This window comes from Melanostigma gelatinosum (genome assembly GCF_949748355.1).
Source record: "Melanostigma gelatinosum genome assembly, chromosome: 11".
Taxonomy (NCBI): Eukaryota; Metazoa; Chordata; class Actinopteri; order Perciformes; family Zoarcidae; genus Melanostigma; species Melanostigma gelatinosum.
Window position 1 is genome coordinate 3,532,258 of NC_136644.1, and position 27,072 is coordinate 3,559,329.

A 27,072-nucleotide genomic window follows, 5' to 3' on the forward strand; every position below is an offset into this window, starting at 1 on the left:
TCTCCAATTAAGTCTAAAACAAGGTATTGTACAGAATTGTTGCAGAGTATGTTATGCTCTAGTATCTGAATTGGTTTTTGTGAAGAGTCTGCACTCTCATCACTGGAGCTGTCTGTGTCTGAGAATCCATCTGAGTCAGTTGATTCATCCCATTCATCTGAATCATGAATGGACATTTTTCCTATCAAATGTTTCCAAATAGTATCCAAGTTGAGTATATTCAGAGGTGCTTATCTTGCTGTGGGTGTGTGATTCTGTCTAGAGAAATATCATTTATATAGACTCTAAGAATGTGATGTCATCAATTCTAGTTCTAGAACATCAAAGTCACATGTGATGTAATACATTTATGACATCACAAGTTCTAGAACATCAAATGTCAAATCAGATGTCACCATGGCAACTCTGCATTCTAAATTCCGTGGAGTGGAGCTTGAAAAATATTGTGTAATTTTTCAAAACAACTTGCCTTCATGCCCATCATTTTTATTTCTATGATTTCACTTCAAACTGTTATGTTACTTTAGCATGAAAGATGTCTCCCAGTCCACTCTCAGTGTATGCGCACTGGAAGATTTCCACACACATTTTTGAGAGGAAGGGATCTTTTAGAATAGAAAATGTAAGAATAGACTATGCGATACGCTCTAAACAGAAGGGATCACAGCTGCAGGTGCACTAAATGGTTAAACTTTGATGTATTTTCTTGTCTTTCATGTGAATAGTTTATGTAATTGTGAAACAAAATATGAAACAGATGTATTAACTATTAAAAAAAACACATTTGATCAAGGAAAGATGAATATGAAAACACAATTACAAAGAAAAGTGTTACAACACCCAATTGCCCACAATCCAAGACTAATGAATTACTTACCACTTCCCCCTCCCCCTCCCCCTGTTCTCTCTCTATGCTGTCTGCCATTAGCTCAGGGAGCAATGCCCCAACTGGACAGCAGGTGTGCTCTTCAGCACTGCAGCACACAACCCACTACAATTCTATCATGTATGTGGGTGTAAGAGGGAGTGTGTGTGTGTGTGTGTGTGTGTGTGCTAGAGTGTGTAATGCATCAGGCGCCTGGCCACTGCTGCTCCTGCCACTCTGCTGAAGGAGAGGGGGGAGAGAGAGGATGCCGGAGGAGTGGAGGGAGAAAGAGAGCAAGGGGGATAGAGGGGAGAGAGTCCAGGCCCAAATAAAGCCATGGGGGCCGGGGCTGAGCTGGGCCCCCCTTTGCTATAAATACGCTGGCCGCCTGGAGGCTCGGGTTCTGTGTTTGGGGCTTGGGACCAGCGACCACCACTGCTGCAGCAGCCTTCCTCAGGAGAGTCTCCTCTGTATACTCATCATCCTCATCCTGGTCGTCGGTGTTCTGGCCAGCCAAGATGCCTCGCGTGGACTCAGACCTCAAACTGGACTTTAAGGATGTCCTCTTCAGACCCAAGAGGAGCAGCCTGAAGAGTCGCTCAGAGGTCGGTGCGGTTAATTAGTTTTACTCTGATACTGTAATCCAAATATTACAGCTACAGGTCAATTAACCATCAGACCGGCATATTTCCCAAGAGGAGCGTGCTCTGTTTACTGCTGCATTCAGAAAGTCTATTTACCCATACACCTCTATTGTTGGTGAGGCAATATAAATATATTAACTAGTATTACAAGGGGGTGGAAGGTGGGTGTGGGGGCAGTATTGTGGGGCCTTCTAACCCTGTTTGCTAGTCATGATTAAAGATGAAAAATGTACATATCTATTCACAGAGCAACAACAGAAATGACATTAATCAACCCCATATGCTTGAAAGTGCCTCACTAAAGCTGTAAAGTGCACGCTCACTGTAATTCAATATGTGCGAGTCTCATTGTTGTCTTGTCCCATGTAAGCCAGTAGGTGTACACTGCCTTTGTACTTTGGTGAGCAAAAACGCTACCTTGACTGTGAGCATGTAACAGCAGAGTGACCTTCTTAAAGGTGACAGGAAACAAGGCTAGCCTGTACCAGGCAGAGGTAAACAACAACTGTCCACAAGCATAGAAAACAACAAAAGGGGAGGAGAAGCAGAGATTTAAAAAAAAATGTAAAAAAAAAGGTTTCGATCAGAATGGATTTAGTCATTTTCGTTTTACACCAGTAGAACAGGCCACCGTGTCTCTAATCACCCACTGGTTTAGCTCTCAGGGACAACACAAACCTCTCCTTGTCGTTGTATACTCGCTACTTCCTCGACTCAGCAATGTGTCACTAGATCAGGGACTGGTACCGACCCAAGATCCTGATACTGGTGTGGTGGCACTAGATCTGGGGTGGAAGGTGGAAGTCGGTTTCACAAACAATTATTTCTATTGTATCAGGTTTTATTGGCTTTCTTTTGCAAGCGTCCCTTCCCAGTGTGGGTGTAGCCAAGAGCAATAGTCAATAAAACCTGATGGAGGCGTGGTTTGTGACCCACTTTGATGTCTGACTATACTATACTGCAGTGGCGGGCCGTCAGGGCCTGCAAGGCCTTCTCTGCTGGCCTAAACAGAATCACAAAGCTATTTATATTTTTAAAAAAGAAAATTATTATAATTTATTTTATAATTTAATAATTTTTCTTAAATGCACTACATGTATTATAATTTATAAATATATTTTTCCCATTGTCTTATTTTCTCATTGCACAGCTACTGTCTTCCTCAGTTGCTCTCAGATCTCACCTCTGTGTGTGTCTATGCCAGAGGCCTGCAGACTCGGCTCTGCGGCCAGTGCAGATTAAAGTACATGGGGACAATATGGTTGATTGTCATAGTCTTCAACCAATCAGATCTTTAGTTTGACATGTTGGGCGTATTCTTTGACGTGTCAGCGGCGGCTAGCGGCCTATAATGACGTCAGCATTACGTACCGCTCATGTCCAGGTGCAGGCGCTGCAGAGTGTGCTGTGATTGGTCAGTGGGCGAGCACGTGACTAAAGTGAAACTTGTGCTTGCTAGCAGAACTGAGGTTGTTAGCAGTCAGAGTTCAAGTGGAAAGATATGGAAGAAATTATGGCATTTTTGGTTTTTGTTACTTCGCTTTGTTTTTTTAACATCAAATGGCAGAAGGACGAGAAGCTGATTTAGTGGCGGAGTTACTGGGAACGCCTTTCTCAAGAAGGACATTAAGCTGCCTGAGCAAAGCCGCTACACGACACCAAAGTACGGCGGGACACTTGCAAGCTACGGTGCTCTTAAAAACGTTTGGACGGACCCGAGTGGATCTCCAGAACAAGTTCGCAGGGAATGAAAAAGTTAAGAAGAATAGGGTAATTCTGAAAAGGACCTCTAGCTGGAACTGAAACGCACGGATGTACTGCACAGCAGAGTTATATCTGGAGCCATCGACATGTGGGCACTGGGCTGTGTCCTGGCAGAAATGTACTGCGGCCGGGACCTCTTCAATGGCACAACATCATACAACGTAATGAAGACTGTTTGCCATCTACTCGGCCAGCGAGAAGACCACCTGCTGAATGCTGGAATGTACACCAACCAGTATTTCAACAGGGAGCACTGCTCTCCCAATTCAAGATGGAGACTGATGAAGGGTATCGATTCCTTAAACCTATTCGTGGTACTCCAGCATTTTGGCAGGGAGCTAAAAAAGATTTGGTGGCATGTGTTCGACAAATGGGTCTCCCAACGTGGTTTGGTTCATTTTCATCTGCAGATATGCGATGGCCAAATCTCATTTCTAGTTCATTGAAACAACAGGGTAGAACGCAAACTGCAGAAGATTTACAGTGGGCCGACAAGTGTGAGCTCTTGAGTTGTAATCCTGTTACTGCAGCACGGATGTTTGATTATCGCTGGCATATCTATTTGAAGGAAGTACTTAGGTCTCCATTGAATCCAATAGGAAAGATGACAGACTTTTTTTATCGTGTTGAATTTCAACAACGTGGTTCACCACATGTGCATTGTTTATTCTGGATCGAGAATGCACCTCAAATAGATAAAAACACAGATGATGAGGTGATTCAGTTTATTGACAAGTATATCACATGTGGATTACCATCACATGATGAGTTCTTGTTAGACATTGTAACATCTGTGCAGCAGCATTCCAAAAGACATTCCAAAACGTGTAGAAAAAAGAATACTGCTTGTCGATTTGGTTTTCCAAGACCACCTTCCAATCGCACGTTCATATGTCGCAGTTCACCTGAAGATGATAGCCCAAAAGCATGCAACTGTGATGAAATGAATGCAAATGACTTGACAGTGTCAGTGTGTCAATCAAAATCAAGAAACAAATAAACAAAAAAGGGTTGCTGCGAAAGAGTTGATGTCAAAATTAAAAACTGCTCTCTCAGATGAGTCAGTGAAATCTGATTCTGTGAATCAATTGTTTGACAGTCTAGGTTTGACTCAGGATACTTTTGAAGCTGCCTACAAATGTATGGGGAAAAATACACGTGCTGAAGAGGCAAGTTGATGAGGTATGGGTCAATCAATATAATAAATAAAAGAATATGTCAGTCTACTGCTTTAGGGTTAAAGAATGTAAGACTTTAACTGTGCAGGCCTCAAACACTTTTTCGTTGATGATTCTATCAGTTCTGCATCCAGGTGTCTTGTTATCTGTTTGTTCCTGTGCATTGTTTCTGTCTTTAAAGACGGGGACACACACAGGGGTCATGATTGCGGTATTTCCCTTGATGGGCATCAGCTGAAGGGCATGACCCTCTGCAGGCATATATGATGTGTGATGGTTCACAGGTTCATTCCGTCTCTGCAATACTGTGACTTAACTCTTTGACCAGGTCACAGTGACATCAAAGGACGCATCTGGCTGGGTGTATCCATGGTTTATTGTGGGGCAAACTGATAACAAAGGGGTTTGTAAACAGGCCATAAAGTGCCTTCAGGTTATCGTAAAGACAGGACACTATGCTTCAAAGAAAAATATCTGCCTTGACTGGTTTCCTTCTTCTGTTTATTCTTGTTTGCGAACCAAGATAACAGCATGCTGGCTGGGTATAAATGTCCATGCATTTGAATGTGTCGTGAGAGCACCTCTTGCAGATGACGGTGATGTATCTGTGAGACTGTGTTCTCTTTGCTTGCAAGCAAATAAATTGACTATTACAACTTTGATCGTTCATCCAGACTCTGTTTCATTTGACATTGATTTGATAACACTTTGACACTCTTCTCCCGACTATTCATAGAAATATTCCACAACAACCCTCATCCATTTTATTCATTCTTTAGTTTAGGCATATAAAATTGTATGATAACGTTTGTTGGTTGCAATATTAATTGATTTGATCATTTATTATTTTGATTTAATAAACTCTGTTATACTTTAAGGAGCAGTCGTCTGTGATTACTTGTGCATATGTATTTGATAAAACTGTATGTAGTAGCCTGTGCTCGAACTTAAAACCTTCACTGTCACTGAATGTATAGTCATACGCAGACTATTGACATTATGAGTGACTACTAATTATGAGACTTAGTTTTATCGTTTGGTTATTGGTCCCTGTTCGCAGGGTGGTGCCCCGTTGTTATTAATAAACATTAATAATTGTTACATACATTAATAATTCTATTGATGTCAAGAGTTTCTTAAATGCTGATAACCCAAACACGCTCCTTTAGATCCCAACACTGTGTATACTTGCACAATAGAGATGTTTGTGCTCAAGAGGCAGCCTATAGAGTTATGAATTTGCATCTTAAAGAATGTTCCAGAAAAGTTGTATTTGTCCCAACAGGGGATAATGTGGTTAAAATGAGTTTGCCATTAAATGTCTTAAAGGAAAAGGCGAAACACAAAGAGCTGACATCAGAAGATATGTGGATGCCTGGTACAGGTGAACGATATAAAAAATAGGCCAAAAGGTGACACCTTTAATAACATGTTTGGCAACATTTGCATCAGAATATAGAATGTTGTCTAAAAACGAAAACTCTCAAACAAAAATTGGTTTGAGCAACAACTTAGGATACAGAACCAAAAGAACACGATCACCAGATGCAGTTGTACGTTATGCGCGTTTTTCTGAAACAAAGTGTCCAGAAGAATTTGATCAGAGTAGACTTCAGTTATTTGTACCATATCGAGTCGACGCCCAACTAAAACCCAAAACATTTGAAACATTTGTACAGTTTTATATGACTGGTAAAATCAAATATACTGATAGCTCCAAACTTTCCGTCAAAACAATTGTTGCAGACTGTAATTTTGTAGCTGATTGTGCAGACACGTGTATAGCGTTAACATGGAAGCATGTAATGGTCAAAGGAGACACGTGTTTAATATGAGGAATGCTTTTGTCATTACAGAGACATCATTTGGGGAAACCAGAGCAGTCTTGCGATGCACCCAAGAGGAGGCTTGTTCATCAGCAGGTTTGTGAGGTTTCATTTATTTGCTGAAAAACACGGAAATAGTCATGATCATAATAGTATGGCTAGCGTTTGTGTAGCAAGGATGTCCATAATATTTCTTCTGCTGTATATTTCAGGTTGTCAAAGAATGTTCTGTACGTCTCTGGAGGTTCAGCAGTGCCATCTTGGATGCCATGGATGCTGTTGTGCCATCGCATCTTCCAAGCCCAGCCGCATGCCCACCAGTTTGGGCATGAAGGCAAGTTGTTTTGAAATATTACACAATATTTTTCAAGCTCCACTCCAAGGAATTTAGAATGCAGAGTTGCCATGGTGACATCACATGTGATGTTGCCATGGTGACATCACATGTGACTTTGATGTTCTAGAACTAGAATTCATGACAACACATTCTTAGAGTCTATATAAATGATATTTCTCTAGACAGAATCACACACCCACAGCAAGATAAGCGCCTCTGAATATACTCAACTTGGATACTATTTGGAAACATTTGACAGGAAAAATGTCTCAAAACGAAACGAACAAGGAGTTTCAGCCAATGAAACCCATTTATGATTCAGTTAATTGGGATGAATCAACTGACTCAGATGGATTCTCAGACACAGACAGCTCCAGTGATGAGAGCGCAGACTCTTCACAAGAACCAATTCAGATACTAGAGCATAACATACTCTGCAACAATTCTGCACAATACCTTGTTTTAGACTTAATTGGACAAGGATGTTTTGGCAAAGTTGACAAGTGTATCAATTTAACAACATACAAGACTGTAGCCATCAAGATCAACAAACGCGTTCAAGATCACGACAGAGAAGTGAAAATGCTGGAACAACTCAGGACCCTTGACCCAGAGAAAAACAACTTGGTGACATTCAAAGACAGTTTCACATTCGAAGGCATGTCTTGCATCGCCTTCCAGAAACTGGACAGGAGCCTTTTGGATTTGATGTGTGAGAGACAGTCACACCTGACCCTTAATGAAATACGCCCCATAACACGTCAGCTACTTGTGGCATTTGAAGCCCTGAAGGGTATCGGCATCATTCACACAGACCTGAAAGCTGACAATGTTATGCTCGTCAACCACCAGCATGAGCCCTTCAGGCTGAAATTAATTGACTTTGGTTTGGCCATGTCAGTATCAGACGTAAGAGAAGGAATGATTGTGCAACCTTGTGCATACAGAGCTCCAGAGGTGACCTTGGGCCTCCCCATATCTGAAGCCATCGACATGTGGGCACTGGGCTGTGTCCTGGCAGAAATGTACTGCGGCCGGGACCTCTTCCATAGCAAAACATCATACAACGTAATGAAAACTGTTTGCGATCTACTCGGCCAGCGAGAAGACCACCTGCTGAATGCTGGAATGTGCACCAACCAGTATTTCAACAGGGAGGACTCCTCTCCCAATTCAAGATGGACACTAAAGACATCAGAAGAGTACGAGGAGGCAACTGGTATCCAGCCAATTTCAAAGTGGAGTTTCGACACTGGCCAAACTTTGGATGAAGCAACAGAGTTAGCCTCAAATTTTAATATTTGTGTTGAAAAGGAAGACTTAATGGCATTTTTAAATCTCCTAAAACGGTTGCTCGATCCAAATGCTGCAACAAGAATCACCCCCGGTCAAGCCCTAAACCATCGTTTTGTTACAATGGCTCACCTGGCAGATCACATGGACACCTCTTCTTATGCAAATGCTGCCTATGATTTGATGCTCGTCTCCCCCCCATATGATTCAGATGAATGGGATGAATCAACTGACTCTTCACAAGAACCAATTCAGAGACTAGAGCATAACATACTCTGCAACAAGTCTGTACAATACCTTGTTTTAGACTTAATTGGAGAAGGATGTTTTGGCAAAGTTGCCAAGTGTATCAATTTAACAACATACGAGACTGTAGCCATCAAGATCAACGAAGACGTTGAAGATCACGTCAGAGAAGTGAAAATGCTGGAACAACTCAGGACCCTTGACCCAGAGAAAAACAACTTGGTGACATTCAAAGACAGTTTCATGTTCGAAGGCATGTCTTGCATCGCCTTCCAGAAACTGGACATGAGCCTTTTGGATTTGATGTATGAGAGACAGTCACACCTGACCCTTCATGAAATCCGCCACATAACAAGTCAGCTACTTGTGGCATTTGAAGCCCTGAAGGGTATCGGCATCATTCACACAGACCTGAAAGCTGACAATGTTATGCTCGTCAACCACCAGCATGAGCCCTTCAGGCTGAAATTAATTGACTTTGGTTTGGCCATGTCAGTATCAGAAGTAAGAGAAGGAATGATTGTGCAACCTTGTGCACACAGAGCTCCAGAGGTGACCTTGGGCCTCCCCATATCTGAAGCCATCGACATGTGGGCACTGGGCTGTCTCCTGGCAGAAATGTACTACGGCCGGAACCTCTTCACTGACTACTCATCATACAACGTAATGAAGACTGTTTGCCATCTACTTGGCCAGCCAGAAGACCACCTGCTGAATGCTGGAATGTACACCAACCAGTATTTCAACAGGGAACACTGCTCTCCCAATTCAAGATGGAGACTAAAGACATCAGAAGAGTACGAGGAGGCAACCTGTATCCAGCCAATTTCAAAGTGGAGTTTCGACACTGGCCAAACTTTGGATGAAACAATAGAGTTCTACTCAATTGTAAATAATTGTGTTGGAAAGGAAGACTTAATGGCATTTTTAAATCTCCTAAAACGGTTGCTCGATCCAAATGCTGCAACAAGAATCACCCCCGGTCAAGCCCTAAACCATCGTTTTGTTACAATGGCTCACCTGGTAGATCACATGGACACCTCTTATGCAAATGCTGCCTATGATTTGATGCTCGTCTCCCCCCCATATGATTCAGATGAATGGGATGAATCAACTGACTCAGATGGATTCTCAGACACAGACAGCTCCAGCGATGAGAGTGCAGACTCTTCACAAGAACCAATTCAGATACAAGTGCATTGATTGGTCTATCACTGAAAGGGGAAGTGAATTCCTTCTTCAGATGTTTCGACTAATTTACATGGCTCACCTGGTGGATCACATGTACTTGATGTACATGTGATCTACCAGTTGAGCCATCACATTCTTTTGTATCTGAATTTAATGCCGTGGCTCACCTGGTAGATCACATGTACTTGGTGTACATGTGATCTACCAGGTGAGCCATGACATTCTTTTCCATGACTTTCTGTTGATCCCCTGAATTAGTTTAGCCTGAGGTTTTCTCCGGGTTCTCCGGTTTCCCTCAAAAAATGAATAGGTTATGTTGATTGGTCTATCACTGAAAGGGGAAGTGAATTCCTTCTTCAGATGTTAAGACTAATTTACATTCTTTCATAAAAATACATACACTTTTGGGCGTTTTCTGGTTTCGTCCCACAGTCCAAAGTTGTCTGTGTCAGCTTTAAGAAAATAGTGATGTGGCCTAATAAAAAAGAAAAAAAAAATATATATATAGTCATAGTGATTTATGATTAGTTATTGTAATTGGGGAATTTAGGAAAAATTCAAAGTGTTTTATGATGCAAGGCATCTCAAAGTGATTTGCTTCTAAAGGGGTGCCCACAGGGGTGGGCAATTATCTTTTCCATGGGGCCACATGAGAAACAGAAAATATTATGGAGGGCCAGGCCAAAAGGCTGAACTCAATTCTGCATAATATTAATTATATTTCTTTGTAAAAGCAGTATATAGCATTGTTTTGACAAGCTGGTAAGACTGGTAAGAGTACTGCATGTTATGATTAAGCAATGAAAAAACGAGGTTGCCTTACAAAAAATGTAATTTATTCAATAAAACACCAAAACAAACTAAATGTGAACGTTTTTACCATTTGTGACTCATATTAGTGATCATTTTCAGGCACATTCACCCCAAAACACATTTTGAGTTCCATATACTGTTGGAAAGAGGTTCTTAGCGTTCTAAAGACACCACAATATTGTCTTTGTACTCCAAATAGTAAGATACATCATATTATAACGATTGTCACTGAACTGTGATTTTGGGAAAAAGGCCTCCAAAGAAAGTGTCCCAGTTCACTGCTAATTGGTGCCTTTACATGCCAGCATTTCTAGTCTAACCACCTCATCTGATTTTTCTCAGTTCTTTTTTCTTGTTCAGTGAGAGCAATCTAGTCTCTGTTGGGCTTTCACAAGTGCATCAAAGTCAGGTTGAATGTCTGAGGTGGAGATGCGAAGCACAGCTGCCAGATGATCATCCGTGAGAGAGGATCTATACCTGGATTTTGTAAACTTCATCACTGAGAATGTTTGTTCACATATGTAGGTAGAGCTAAAGAGAACCAACATATTCTGAGCATGTCTCCTTATGTTTGGAAAGTTCTCCTCCTTGAGAGAAGAGTAAAAATCCAGCAGTGATCCTGACTTAAAGTGCTCTGCCAGTACCGCATCAGACTGCAGGTCAATGAGTTCCAGCTGAACATCACTGGGTGCATTACCCACACTGCAGGTAAAGGGAGAGGAAATCATGTGCATTTCATCCTCGATCATTCTGAGATCTTCAAATCGCCTTGAAAACTCACCATGCAGTGCTCCTAGCTTGGATGAGTACCTGCGGAGGTGATCAGCTGATGGTGTGACTTCTTTCAGGGTTTGCATGTGAGTGAGATTGTTGCTGTCCAGTTGGCTTGAAAGAAACTGCAACTTTCTCATGAAAGCCTTCACCAGGCTGTGCATTTCATGAACAAAAAGGCCCTTGCCTTGCAGTTTGGTGTTCAGTTCATTCATCAGTGCAGTCACATCAACAGCAAATGCAAAATCGGCCATCCAGTCCTCATCTGAGAGCTCTGGGATGTCCTTGCCTTTCTTCTTGCAGAACTCTCGAATCTCTGCTTTCAGCTCCCATCATCTTTTTAGCATTTTGCCCAGGCTGAGCCATCTGACAGCTGTGTGGTAGCCAATGTCACTATGTTCAGTCTCATGCTCCTCCAAATGTGAAACAAACTGTCTGTGATTCAATGCTCGTGCCCTGATGAAGTTAACTGTTTTAGTTACAACATCAATAACATGGTTCATTTTTAGCACTGACTTGCACAACACACGCTGATGTATAATACAATGCAAAAATACCAATTTCTGATCTGGGTCGATTTCAGTCACTTTATCTTGCATACGTTTCAAAAGTCAGACATTTTTCCCGGTCAGACTTGGACAGCCGTCCGTTGTGACACCTAGCAGTCTGTCCCATTTCAGACCCAGCGTGTCCATGCATGCAACTACCTCCGTGAAAAGATCGCTCCCTTTCATTGACCGCAGTGCTGCCAGCTCCTCCGTAATCTTGAAGTCCTTTATCCCACGGACGAATACGAGTAACTGGGCTGTGTCACGGACATCGCAGCTCTCGTCCAAAGCAAAAACATCTCCAAACTCCGCCCCACTTTAACCCTGTCAGATGCAGAGAAGCTCGTCCACGCCTTTATATCCTCAAGACTGGACTACTGCAACGCACTCTTCACTGGGATCACTACCAAGAACATCCAGAAGCTGCAATACATCCAAAACAGCGCTGCCAGGATCCTGATGAGAGTCCGGAAGTATGAGCACATACACCCATTCTGCACTCCCTACACTGGCTCCCAGTCTCATTCCGGATTGATTACAAAGTCCTACTACTCACACATAAATGCATAAATGGACATGCACCTCCCTACCTACAAGATCTCATCACTCCCCAAATCTCCACCCGCACCCTCAGATCATCAAACAGCTCGCTTCTCCGGGTCCCCAGCACCAAGCTCCGCACCATGGGCGACCGGGCCTTTGGCTCGGCAGCTCCACGCCTATGGAACAGTCTCCCTGACCATCTAAGGGCAACACAGACACTGGTCTCTTTTAAGACTGGCCTAAAAACCTTTTTATTCAGGAAAGCCTTTCTGACCTAAGTCACTGTCAGTTATTTCTTTTGTGTTTCTGTTCGTTCACTGGTTTTTATTTTATTATAGTTTTTTTTTATGTTTTAACTATGCTTTTTACCATGTTTTTACTATGTACTGGCTCTGTGGCACTCTGAGATTTAAAAAAAAAAAAATGAAAAGTGCGTTACAAATAAAATACGTTATTATTATTATTATTAAGGAGAAAAAGTCAAAACGTACCACTTCACGTTGCAGCTGAAGCTCCAGATTCGCCGCAATGTCCTCGATCCTTCTTGTCACGGTTCGCCTGGATAGCGGGACTTGCTCAAATGCTTATTTTTTTCAGGGCATATTAGTGCTGCAGAGTCCATCAAGCACTCTTTGACAAACTCCCCCACCGAGAATGGCTTACTGTTTTTAGCGATTTTGTGGGATATCACAAAGCTGGTCTTGGTTGCCGCATCCCTGGCTGTGTGAAGCTTGGTAAAAAAGCCTTGCTGCTTTTGTAGCTTAGCTAGCAAAGCTTCCGTTGCCACCGTCTTTTCAGCGGCAGTCAAGTTTTTGTATTTCTCCGCGTGCGTCGTCTCGTAATACCGACTCAAATTGTAATCCTTAAACACGGCGATCTGCTCTCCGCAAACTAAACACACGGCTTTACCTGCGACTTCAGTAAATAAATAATTAGCAGTCCATTTTTTGTTGAAAACTCTGCAGGCGTCTACCTTTCTTTTTTTAGCATGAGTGGACATTTTTGAGGGCTAAAGTCGTCTCGTGTGTTGTGACTGCTCGTACACTTGATTCAATCATGCGCACGTATTTGATTTACGTTTTGCGTCATTACGTGAATAAAACACTTCAAAATAAAAGCACTGCAGCTTTAGTCCATGCAAGAGGTAAAATTAGAAAATATGTTTATTTTGTAATTTCCAATCAACCTCACACGGGCCAGTCAGAATCAACCAAAGTGCCACATGTGGCCCGCGGGCCACACAATGCCCAGGTCTGCTCTAAAAGCATACATGTGACGCCAATGTTTCCAGCCATAACTGATTGAGCCAGATGGTAGAGATGAATGGGGGTGAGTGGAAGATGTAAGTGTTGGATATATCACCCTGGATAAGCATGCCTGAGCCGCGTATTGTCTCGGCTGATCTTCAGTCACGAAACACAGACTGTCAGCTCGCACTGTGTAGAGTCACTCAGAGGCTCTTCACCTGAACCACAAAGGATACCTGTGGTGACTTTTAGGCCTGAGATATATATGTAAAATATGACCATGCATATCAGTCCTTAGAAATATGAGTTTAATGGTACATTTTTTGTCAGTCTCTATTAGTTATTACTAAATATATATATTTCAGTTCGTCTATCTCAGGTCTGTAGGTGAAAGGTAATCGCTCCAGCTCGAGGGTCGCGCAGTGACGTCACTTGGGTTGCCCCGCTCCGTAAAGCAGTCCGACTAAACGAACAACGATGAGAGCGGAACTTAAGAGTTCTAACTTCAGAATAAAACCCACAAACATTAGGATCTTATCAGACACTTTAACATCCGTGAACTACTCTCGTTTTACATGGTTATAAAAAAGTACATGTGATGCAGTTTTACTGTAGACAATGGTCACACTGCATGTTTACCACAAAACAAAAACACGATAAGAATATACTCCATCTTTGCCCTCATTCGTCGTATCCTGAGCTATCTAACCAGACAGAGAGCGTTGGTTGTATTTGTCCAGGTTTTGGAACAAACCTTAATATCGTAAAGAATGGAATTTTGTAGTGAGGCTAAAATCATTGGAATTTGTAAAAAAAAAATTAATTCCCAAACCATGTCCTGTTTACTCGCGTTAACCTCATGTTTTTTTGTAACTACGGTCTGTCAGATAAATAAAACACCATTTTCATAGTGAACAGCAAGTCATAACATTTAGCACTGAAAGTCACTGATGCATTTACAGGATGTCAAATAGCGCATTAATTAATCACACATGTTGTTGATGTGTCATATCACAGCCATATTATTAGCATAATGTCCATCAATACTGAATATAAGTCCTCGAAAGACTGGACGTATTCAATTAACAAGTTATGTTTTAAGTGGTCAAAGGAGTGTTTTATTTTGGAAACTCAGTCCGGAAGTCACGTGCTTCATTGTGGCCGGCTTGACACGCTGGCCGAGCATCGTAGCTTTCCGTCCTGATGAAAATATCAAAGTGTGCGTTGTTCTTGTGTTCTGTCAGGGAGCGGGGGGGCCGCGGTCAGTCCCGTGGCATCAGCGGGGCGTAGACCGTAGAGTGTCCGGGCCCGGAGTGTCACTGTCCCCGGACGTGAGGAACCACAAGGTCCCACCTCCGAGTGACGGATCCCCCCACCCCACCCCCACCGGCCTCTGGAGCCGCTCTCTCCTTGGATGACCTACACGCAACCTCTCGTAGTAGCAGCGGACGTCGGTTCACGACAGCGGAACACCGGCTGCTCACTCGGAGGTGCAACAGTATCGACTACACAGCGGGCGACAAGTCAAAGAGTCTCTTGCAGGCTGCAGGCCGACCGTGGAGCCGCTGACCCGGGGAAGAAACAAATAAGAAATCAAGCTGCGAATCTGTCTTTTCCGTCGTTGTTGCGTCAGGGGGAGCCGGCAGAGGACCGCGAGGTAATCGGTGTGCTCACCCGATGGTTCATAAGACAGAGCGGTCTTCACTCACAGACACGACAGAATATCTTGGCGTTCACATGATGTACACGATCACCAGAGGTCCCAGCAAACTCGTGACTCAACGGAGGACAGGTTGGTGAATGTGTATCCCTTATCTAAAAGCATGACGCAATCATTGATTTCCTCATTAAAGGGGGAAGTTTTGGGGCATTGCAACGGTTGACACGGTCCAATGTTTTCACGCAGCGCGTTTCCATGTAACCCGTTGATTTCACAGCGTAACATCAACACACTCTTGAACTGTGTCTCCTAAAGGTCCCACACAGCAGATCGAGAGCAAGTTCGGCGACTTGAAGCTCAAGCCGACGTCTTGGCTCTCATCGAAGTAAGTAACGTCAGCGGCTCCACGTCCTGTCATGGTGTGTGTTTTTATTTCATTTTTCTTCATTTTTTGCAAGATCCTTTACGCCGGCTGTTTGAGCCACTTGGGGCCCAACAGCACGTGCTCCGTCAGCGCGATCACGTAACGCATCGGGGACTGGAGTAACGTGTCTGCACCCATTATCGGACGCAGACTGTTCCTGCAGTTTGTTTTCAAGCCCCGGCTGTTCTCTCTGCTGTGACCGTGTGTTCAATGCAATGCAATTATCATATTATTACAATAAGCACCACAACCTACATCCTACAGTTGAATCAATGTCATTAACATGATAACTTTACTGAAAGTAGGATGTTTTTATTGGGTGTCCCTAATAAACTGGTAACTGAGTATATGTCCAGTACAGTACTTCAGGTGAATTTGACCGCAGTAAAAGTGTCAACAGCGTTTTAAAACTCGCAAGCACTAAAATGTAGGTTTTTAGGGTCTCTGATAAAACTTGAAGTTCTTCTTTGTTTTGTCAAATGATTCTGTCCCGCGGTGAAGAATGACCCGTCATGCTCAATTCCTCTGACCAATCAGCATCATTTGTGTTTTCTCCATCCCTGTGAGGTGGAACTCTTGTGTTTTGTTGCGATGCCTGCTGATCCAATCCCCAAGCAGGCTTCATTTGTCTCCGTCTGATCTCTCCGCAGCTCTCCGTCCCCAAAGATTGTGTTCAACCGTCTGAACGGGAAGCGCTACCACGGTGCAGCCACACAGACGCCCGCAAGCCCAGCGGAGGGATTCACGCCTGCACATAAAGAGAACGTCAGGTTTGTGTGTGAAGGTGAGATGTGTGTGTGTGTGTGTGTGTGTGTGTGTGTGTGTGTCGGACTGGGACATCGGGGTGGGCAGATAATCTCCTGCTTTCTCTCGGTCTCATTCATTTTCTTACTCCTTTACCTCAACTTCCTGACTGAGCAGCAGGTGTAAATGAATGACTTGCTGAGCTGAGTCAGCATGAATCAGTTATCTGTGTTCCTCCTGGAGTGCAGCCAGTACAGACCGCTCTGTGGTGTCCTTTTGTGACTTTGTCACCTATAGCGGAAAACCTGTCTATCGAGTTGTTCCGAGATAGAAAACCTGATGAGTGTCACAGCGAGAAGAATGCAACACATGTTTAGAAAGCCTAATAACAAATAAGATGTTGGGGTGTGTATCAGCCGGCATCAGCAATCTCTGGCTACTTCTTTCTATTTACTCATCACTTCTTTGTGCATGTTTTACTGAGTCAGTCATAATCCGTTGTGATTTTATTGTTATATTATTATACGAGGGCTTTGCATCTTCTATAATAGTCGTTTAATACTCCACTTATATCAACTGAGACACTATAGGGTCATGTTTGTATTATTAATACTAATAATTATTATATACTGAAAGAGCTTACGTTGTTATTTGTAGCCGACAGCATCAGGATGCTGGTACATATTATGCACCAGGACAGAGAGACACATCTGATTCTCCACATATAATAAAAGATGATGGGGATATTGAGATTCGGGATCCTTCTCTAAGAAATTTAGAAGCGTGTTTTTCTTTTAAAACGCGGGTGCTGCCATATTATTCATTCTAACCCTAGAGGCTTTTCGAGTTTGACGCTGGAAAACCTTCACATTTTAGCAAATAAAACACAAAACATGGACCCGTTTAGTCTTCGTGTAACTATTTATGTTACCTTCAAGTGGACAGTGCTATACAGATGCAGTCTCAAAGTCAGCTGCTGCTTTGATGCAGTGGCTACTTTATTTGTGATGGAACATGTTTTTGCATTTCAGGGTCAAGTTCAGAAATGTAGACAGAAAAGAAAGAAACGTTAAAGTGTAACTTCACCCCAAAAGTCCGCGCACTGCAAAACATGCGTCGACAAATACGACAGCTACAGCAGCTTAGGAAACTGTGTGTGTGTGTGTGTGTGTGTGTGTGTGTGTGTGTGTGTGTGTGTGTGTGTGTGTGTGTGTGTGTGTGTGTGTGTGTGTGTGTGTGTGTGTGTGTGTGTGTGTGTGTGTGTGTGTGTGTGTGTGTTCGCAGGAGGTGGAGCAGAAGCTGGGAGACGGCGAGTCAGCTGACAGCCAGGGGCCCGTTCAGTACACCGAGAAGACTCCCAGTGCTGCGATGAAGAGTGAGTACCTCCAGCTCCACTATTTTAATCAGCGCACTGTTCCCACTCACTCACTTGCTAAAAGCCTTCAAAGAGCACAAGACAATATGCCGGTCTGATGGTTAATTGACCTGTAGCTGTAATATTTGGATTACAGTATCAGAGTAAAACTAATTAACCGCACCGACCTCTGAGCGACTCTTCAGGCTGCTCCTCTTGGGTCTGAAGAGGACATCCTTAAAGTCCAGTTTGAGGTCTGAGTCCACGCGAGGCATCTTGGCTGGCCAGAACACCGACGACCAGGATGAGGATGATGAGTATACAGAGGAGACTCTCCTGAGGAAGGCTGCTGCAGCAGTGGTGGTCGCTGGTCCCAAGCCCCAAACACAGAACCCGAGCCTCCAGGCGGCCAGCGTATTTATAGCAAAGGGGGGCCCAGCTCAGCCCCGGCCCCCATGGCTTTATTTGGGCCTGGACTCTCTCCCCTCTATCCCCCTTGCTCTCTTTCTCCCTCCACTCCTCCGGCGTCCTCTCTCTCCCCCCTCTCCTTCAGCAGAGTGGCAGGAGCAGCAGTGGCCAGGCGCCTGACGCATACACACACTCGAACACACACACACACACACACACACTCCCTCTTACACCCACATACATGATAGAATTGTAGTGGGTTGTGTGCTGCAGTGCTGAAGAGCACACCTGCTGTCCAGTTGGGGCATTGCTCCCTGAGCTAATGGCAGACAGCATAGAGAGAGAACAGGGGGAGGGGGAGGGGGAGTGGTAAGTAATTCATTAGTCTTGGATTGTGGGCAATTGGGTGTTGTAACACTTTTCTTTGTAATTGTGTTTTCATATTCATCTTTCCTTGATCAAATGTGTTTTTTTAATAGTTAATACATCTGTTTCATATTTTGTTTCACAATTACATAAACTATTCACATGAAAGACAAGAAAATACATCAAAGTTTAACCATTTAGTGCACCTGCAGCTGTGATCCCTTCTGTTTAGAGCGTATCGCATAGTCTATTCTTACATTTTCTATTCTAAAAGATCCCTTCCTCTCAAAAATGTGTGTGGAAATCTTCCAGTGCGCATACACTGAGAGTGGACTGGGAGACATCTTTCATGCAAAATTAACATAACAGTTTGAAGTGAAATCATAGAAATAAAAATGATGGGCATGAAGGCAAGTTGTTTTGAAAAATTACACAATATTTTTCAAGCTCCACTCCACGGAATTTAGAATGCAGAGTTGCCATGGTGACATCACATGTGATGTTGCCATGGTAACATCACATGTGACTTTGATGTTCTAGAACTTGTGATGTCATAAATGTATTACATCACATGTGACTTTGATGTTCTAGAACTAGAATTGATGACATCACATTCTTAGAGTCTATATAAATGATATTTCTCTAGACAGAATCACACACCCACAGCCAAGATAAGCACCTCTGAATATACTCAACTTGGATACTATTTGGAAACATTTGATAGGAAAAATGTCCAGTTATGATTCAGATGAATGGAATGCATGGGATGAATCAACTGACTCAGATGGATTCTCAGACACAGACAGCTCCAGTGATGAGAGCGCAGACTCTTCACAAAAACCAATTCAGATACTAGAGCATAACATACTCTGCAACAAGTCTGTACAATACCTTGTTTTAGACTTAATTGGACAAGGATGTTTTGGCAAAGTTGCCAAGTGTATCAATTTAACAACATACAAGACTGTAGCCATCAAGATCAACAAAGATGTTGAAAATCACGTCAGAGAAGTGAAAATGCTGGAACAACTCAGGACCCTTGACCCAGAGAAAAACAACTTGGTGACATTCAAAGACAGTTTCACATTCGAAGGCATGTCTTGCATCGCCTTCCAGAAACTGGACATGAGCCTTTTGGATTTGATGCGTGAGAGACAGTTACACCTGACCCTTAATGAAATCCGCCCCATAACACGTCAGCTACTTGTGGCATTTGAAGCCCTGAAGGGTATCGGCATCATTCACACAGACCTGAAAGCTGACAATGTTATGCTCGTCAACCACCAGCATGAGCCCTTCAGGCTGAAATTAATTGACTTTGGTTTGGCTAGGTCAGTATCAGAAGTAAGAGAAGGAATGCTTGTGCAACCTTGTGCACACAGAGCTCCAGAGGTGACCTTGGGCCTCCCCATATCTGGAGCCATCGACATGTGGGCACTGGGCTGTCTCCTGGCAAAAATGTACTACGGCCGGAACCTCTTCACTGACTACTCATCATACAACGTAATGAAGACTGTTTGCCATCTACTCGGCCAGCCAGAAGACCACCTGCTGAATGCTGGAATGTACACCAACCAGTATTTCAACAGGGAGCACTCCTCTCCCAATTCAAGATGGAGACTAAAGACATCAGAAGAGTACGAGGAGGCAACCGGTATCCAGCCAATTTCAAAGTGGAGTTTCGACACTGGCAAAACTTTGGATGAAACAATAGAGTTCTACTCAATTGTAAATAATTGTGTTGAAAAGGAAGACTTAATGGTATTTTTAAATCTCCTAAAACGGTTGCTCGATCCAAATGCTGCAACAAGAATCACCCCCGGTCAAGCCCTAAACCATCGTTTTGTTACAATGGCTCACCTGGTAGATCACATGGACACCTCTTATGCAAATGCTGCCTATGATTTGATGCTCGTCTCCCCCCCATATGATTCAGATGAATGTGATAAATCAACTGACTCTTCACAAGAACCAATTCAGATACTAGAGCATAACATACTCTGCAACAAGTCTGTACAATACCTTGTTTTAGACTTAATTGGACAAGGATGTTATGGCAAAGTTGCCAAGTGTATCAATTTAACAACATACGAGACTGTAGCCATCAAGATCAACAAAGACGTTGAAGATCACGTCAGAGAAGTGAAAATGCTGGAACAACTCAGGACCCTTGACCCAGAGAAAAACAACTTGGTGACATTCAAAGACAGTTTCATATTCAAAGGCATGTCTTGCATCGCCTTCCAGAAACTGGACATGAGCCTTTGGGATTTGATGTATGAGAGACAGTCACACCTGACCCTTCATGAAATCCGTCTCACAACACGTCAGCTACTTGTGGCATTTGAAGCCCTGAAGGGTATCGGCATCATTCACACAGACCTGAAAGCTGACAATGTTATGCTCGTCAACCACCAGGATGAGCCCTTCAGGCTGAAATTAATTGACTTTGGTTTGGCCAGGTCAGTATCAGAAGTAAGAGAAGGAATGATTGTGCAACCTCGTGCATGCAGAGCTCCAGAGGTGACCTTGGGCCTCCCCATATCTGAAGCCATCGACATGTGGGCACTGGGCTGTCTCCTGGCAGAAATGTACTACGGCCGGAACCTCTTCAATGGCACAACAACATACAACGTAATGAAGACTGTTTGCTATCTACTTGGCCAGCCAGAAGACCACCTGCTGAATGCTGGAATGTACACCAACCAGTATTTCAACAGGGAACACTCCTCTCCCAATTCAAGATGGAGACTAAAGACATCAGAAGAGTACGAGGAGGCAACCGGTATCCAGCCAATTTCAAAGTGGAGTTTCGACACTGGCCAAACTTTGGATGAAACAATAGAGTTCTACTCAATTGTAAATAATTGTCTTGAAAAGGAAGACTTATTGGCATTTTTAAATCTCCTAAAACGGTTGCTCGATCCAAATGCTGCAACAAGAATCACCCCCGGTCAAGCCCTAAACCATCGTTTTGTTACAATGGCTCACCTGGTAGATCACATGGACACCTCTTATGCAAATGCTGCCTATGATTTGATGCTCGTCTCCCCCCCCTATGATTCAGATGAATGTGATAAATCAACTGACTCAGATGGATTCTCAGACACAGACAGCTCCAGCGATGAGAGTGCAGACTCTTCACAAGAACCAATTCAGATACTAGAGCATAACATACTCTGCAACAAGTCTGTACAATACATTCTTTTAGACTCGGTAGATCACATGGACACCTCTTATGCAAATGATGCCTCTGATTTGATGCTCATCTCCCCCCCATATGATTCAGATGAATGTGATGAATCAACTGACTCAGATGGATTCTCAGACACAGACAGCTCCAGCGATGAGAGCGCAGACTCTTCACAAGAACCAATTCAGATACTAGAGCATAACATACTCTGCAACAAGTCTGTACAATACATTCTTTTAGACTCGGTAGATCACATGGACACCTCTTATGCAAATGATGCCTCTGATTTGATGCTCATCTCCCCCCCATATGATTCAGATGAATGTGATGAATCAACTGACTCAGATGGATTCTCAGACACAGACAGCTCCTGCAATGGTGATCCTCCAACTTCACAAGAACCAATTCAGATACAAGTGCATTGATTGGTCTATCACTGAAAGGGGAAGTGAATTCCTTCTTCAGATGTTTCGACTAATTTACATGGCTCACCTGGTGGATCACATGTACTTGATGTACATGTGATCTACCAGTTGAGCCATGACATTCTTTTGTATCTGAATTTAATGCCGTGGCTCACCTGGTAGATCACATGTACTTGGTGTACATGTGATCTACCAGGTGAGCCATGACATTCTTTTCCATGACTTTCTGTTGATCCCCTGAATTAGTTTAGCCTGAGGTTTTCTCCGGGTTCTCCGGTTTCCCTCAAAAAATAAATAGGTGATGTTGATTGGTCTATCACTGAAAGGGGAAGTGAATTCCTTCTCAGATGTTAAGACTAATTTACATTCTTTCATAAAAATACATACACTTTTGGGCGTTTTCTGGTTTCATCCCACAGTCCAAAGTTGTCTGTGTCAGCTTTAAGAAAATAGTGATGTGGCCTAATAAAAAAGAAAAAAAAATATATATATTTATAGTGATTTATGATTAGTTATTAGGCATTAAATTCAGATATTCATGGAAAAGAATGTCGTGGCTCACCTGGTAGATCACATGTACTTGGTGTACATGTGATCTACCAGGTGAGCCATGACATTCTTTTCCATGACTTTCTGTTGATCCCCTGAATTAGTTTAGCCTTAGGTTTTCTCCGGGTTCTCCGGTTTCCCTCAAAAAATAAATAGGTGATGTTGATTGGTCTATCACTGAAAGGGGAAGTGAATTCCTTCTTCAGATGTTAAGACTAATTTACATTCTTTCATAAAAATACATACACTTTTGGGCATTTTCTGGTTTCGTCCCACAGTCCAAAGTTGTCTGTGTCAGCTTTAAGAAAATAGTGATGTGGCCTAATAAAAAAGAAAAAAATATATATATATTTATAGTGATTTATGATTAGTTATTAGTTATTAGGCATTAAATTCAGATATTCATGGTAAAGAATGTCGTGGCTCACCTGGTAGATCACATGTACTTGGTGTACATGTGATCTACCAGGTGAGCCATGACATTCTTTTCCATGACTTTCTGTTGATCCCCTGAATTAGTTTAGCCTGAGGTTTTCTCCGGGTTCTCCGGTTTCCCTCAAAAAATAAATAGGTGATGTTGATTGGTCTATCACTGAAAGGGGAAGTGAATTCCTTCTTCAGATGTTAAGACTAATTTACATTCTTTCATAAAAATAGCAGTCAGAGTTCAAGTGGAAAGATATGGAAGAAATTATGGCATTTTTAGTTTTTGTTACTTCGCTTTGTTTTTTTAACATCAAATGGCAGAAGGACGAGAAGCTGATTTAGTGGCGGAGTTACTGGGAACGCCTTTCTCAAGAAGGACATTAAGCTGCCTGAGCAAAGCCGCTACACGACACCAAAGTACGGCGGGACACTTGCAAGCTACGGTGCTCTTAAAAACGTTTGGACGGACCCGAGTGGATCTCCAGAACAAGTTCGCAGGGAATGAAAAAGTTAAGAAGAATAGGGTAATTCTGAAAAGGACCTCTAGCTGGAACTGAAACGCACGGATGTACTGCACAGCAGAGTTATATCTGGAGCCATCGACATGTGGGCACTGGGCTGTGTCCTGGCAGAAATGTACTGCGGCCGGGACCTCTTCAATGGCACAACATCATACAACGTAATGAAGACTGTTTGCCATCTACTCGGCCAGCGAGAAGACCACCTGCTGAATGCTGGAATGTACACCAACCAGTATTTCAACAGGGAGCACTGCTCTCCCAATTCAAGATGGAGACTGATGAAGGGTATCGATTCCTTAAACCTATTCGTGGTACTCCAGCATTTTGGCAGGGAGCTAAAAAAGATTTGGTGGCATGTGTTCGACAAATGGGTCTCCCAACGTGGTTTGGTTAATTTTCATCTGCAGATATGCGATGGCCAAATCTCATTTCTAGTTCATTGAAACAACAGGGTAGAACGCAAACTGCAGAAGATTTACAGTGGGCCGACAAGTGTGAGCTCTTGAGTTGTAATCCTGTTACTGCAGCACGGATGTTTGATTATCGCTGGCATATCTATTTGAAGGAAGTACTTAGGTCTCCATTGAATCCAATAGGAAAGATGACAGACTTTTTTTATCGTGTTGAATTTCAACAACGTGGTTCACCACATGTGCATTGTTTATTCTGGATCGAGAATGCACCTCAAATAGATAAAAACACAGATGATGAGGTGATTCAGTTTATTGACAAGTATATCACATGTGGATTACCATCACATGATGAGTTCTTGTTAGACATTGTAACATCTGTGCAGCAGCATTCCAAAAGACATTCCAAAACGTGTAGAAAAAAGAATACTGCTTGTCGATTTGGTTTTCCAAGACCACCTTCCAATCGCACGTTCATATGTCGCAGTTCACCTGAAGATGATAGCCCAAAAGCATGCAACTGTGATGAAATGAATGCAAATGACTTGACAGTGTCAGTGTGTCAATCAAAATCAAGAAACAAATAAACAAAAAAGGGTTGCTGCGAAAGAGTTGATGTCAAAATTAAAAACTGCTCTCTCAGATGAGTCAGTGAAATCTGATTCTGTGAATCAATTGTTTGACAGTCTAGGTTTGACTCAGGATACTTTTGAAGCTGCCTACAAATGTATGGGGAAAAATACACGTGCTGAAGAGGCAAGTTGATGAGGTATGGGTCAATCAATATAATAAATAAAAGAATATGTCAGTCTACTGCTTTAGGGTTAAAGAATGTAAGACTTTAACTGTGCAGGCCTCAAACACTTTTTCGTTGATGATTCTATCAGTTCTGCATCCAGGTGTCTTGTTATCTGTTTGTTCCTGTGCATTGTTTCTGTCTTTAAAGACGGGGACACACACAGGGGTCATGATTGCGGTATTTCCCTTGATGGGCATCAGCTGAAGGGCATGACCCTCTGCAGGCATATATGATGTGTGATGGTTCACAGGTTCATTCCGTCTCTGCAATACTGTGACTTAACTCTTTGACCAGGTCACAGTGACATCAAAGGACGCATCTGGCTGGGTGTATCCATGGTTTATTGTGGGGCAAACTGATAACAAAGGGGTTTGTAAACAGGCCATAAAGTGCCTTCAGGTTATCGTAAAGACAGGACACTATGCTTCAAAGAAAAACATCTGCCTTGACTGGTTTCCTTCTTCTGTTTATTCTTGTTTGCGAACCAAGATAACAGCATGCTGGCTGGGTATAAATGTCCATGCATTTGAATGTGTCGTGAGAGCACCTCTTGCAGATGACGGTGATGTATCTGTGAGACTGTGTTCTCTTTGCTTGCAAGCAAATAAATTGACTATTACAACTTTGATCGTTCATCCAGACTCTGTTTCATTTGACATTGATTTGATAACACTTTGACACTCTTCTCCCATACTATTCATAGAAATATTCCACAACAACCCTCATCCATTTTATTCATTCTTTAGTTTAGGCATATAAAATTGTATGATAACGTTTGTTGGTTGCAATATTAATTGATTTGATCATTTATTATTTTGATTTAATAAACTCTGTTATACTTTAAGGAGCAGTCGTCTGTGATTACTTGTGCATATGTATTTGATAAAACTGTATGTAGTAGCCTGTGCTCGAACTTAAAACCTTCACTGTCACTGAATGTATAGTCATACGCAGACTATTGACATTATGAGTGACTACTAATTATGAGACTTAGTTTTATCGTTTGGTTATTGGTCCCTGTTCGCAGGGTGGTGCCCCGTTGTTATTAATAAACATTAATAATTGTTACATACATTAATAATTCTATTGATGTCAAGAGTTTCTTAAATGCTGATAACCCAAACACGCTCCTTTAGATCCCAACACTGTGTATACTTGCACAATAGAGATGTTTGTGCTCAAGAGGCAGCCTATAGAGTTATGAATTTGCATCTTAAAGAATGTTCCAGAAAAGTTGTATTTGTCCCAACAGGGGATAATGTGGTTAAAATGAGTTTGCCATTAAATGTCTTAAAGGAAAAGGCGAAACACAAAGAGCTGACATCAGAAGATATGTGGATGCCTGGTACAGGTGAACGATATAAAAATAGGCCAAAAGGTGACACCTTTAATAACATGTTTGGCAACATTTGCATCAGAATATAGAATGTTGTCTAAAAACGAAAACTCTCAAACAAAAATTGGTTTGAGCAACAACTTAGGATACAGAACCAAAAGAACACGATCACCAGATGCAGTTGTACGTTATGCGCGTTTTTCTGAAACAAAGTGTCCAGAAGAATTTTATCAGAGTAGACTTCAGTTATTTGTACCATATCGAGTCGACGCCCAGCTAAAACCCAAAACATTTGAAACATTTGTACAGTTTTATATGACTGGTAAAATCAAATATACTGATGGCTCCAAACTTTCCGTCAAAACAATTGTTCAGAGGAATAGGAGTGTCTTTGAAATTGATGCTGATGTGTTAGATAGTGATGTGTGGCTGGCTGTGATGTGTGGTGGTGTGTGTGTGTGCTAATTGTTTTGTCTACATCTTGTTTTCTGTCAAAAAAGACTGTTGAAAATCATTTAGGCCTTTTTGGTAACTCTGGCTTTTTCTTCTCATGTTAAGGTGTCCGGTACTGGTCTGTTGCTGAGCAGTTTCCTATGAACGACCTCCAGCTGTGGTACAAAGACAGCGTCAGTAAAATAGGTTGACATGTGCAGAAATGTGATGTATTGTTGTTTATAGATTATAGCAATCAATTCATGGCAGATTTATATTGATTCGTAGGTTATGTGTTCAGTCATTTCTCTGTTATTGCTTTGTAGGTGCATTTGAGTGACTCTGACGGGATGCCCATCTTGGCAAAGGCGTTCTTTCCGGCTGCACATGACCACCTGCTGAGGAAGGTGCTGGATCCTGTTTCTACCAAGAAGCCAGATGTTTCTCCAAAGACATCGCCTCCTGCTCGCAGGATCTCGCCAAAGGTGGTCGTGAAGGGAGAGGTCCGCCACGTGCCACGCCGACCAGACCCTTCTGAGTTGACATTTGCTGGATGTGGCAAGAAGGTAAATGATTGCAGACTGTAATTTTGTAGCTGATTGTGCAGACACGTGTATAGCGTTAACATGGAAGCATGTAATGGTCAAAGGAGACACGTGTTTAATATGAGGAATGCTTTTGTCATTACAGAGACATCATTTGGGGAAACCAGAGCAGTCTTGCGATGCACCCAAGAGGAGGCTTGTTCATCAGCAGGTT

At 42.6% G+C, this 27,072-nt stretch overlaps 1 protein-coding gene across 9 annotated transcripts; it reads left to right on the forward strand.

The window, feature by feature from the left end:
• Positions 1-1,079: 1,079 nt before the first annotated feature.
• LOC306783990 (MAPK regulated corepressor interacting protein 2-like) lies at positions 1,080-27,072 on the forward strand. 9 transcript variants are annotated; one of them, XR_013772333.1, is made up of 10 exons: positions 1,080-1,470; positions 6,308-6,373; positions 6,490-6,615; positions 14,515-15,058; positions 15,242-15,311; positions 16,001-16,134; positions 17,379-17,469; positions 26,440-26,507; positions 26,640-26,879; positions 27,004-27,053. XR_013772333.1 is itself a non-coding variant. In XM_079277790.1 (7 exons), exons 2-6 carry the CDS (start codon positions 6,342-6,344, stop codon positions 17,464-17,466), a joined length of 432 nt encoding a protein of 143 aa, XP_079133916.1. In that variant the 5' UTR covers positions 1,080-1,470; positions 6,308-6,341; the 3' UTR covers positions 17,467-17,469; positions 17,606-17,637. The 9 variants fall into 9 exon arrangements, 2 of the variants coding, with proteins under 2 accessions (XP_079133916.1, XP_079133917.1); XR_013772334.1 differs by having other exon boundaries at positions 16,001-16,120; XR_013772335.1 differs by lacking the exon at positions 14,515-15,058 and having other exon boundaries at positions 6,490-6,611.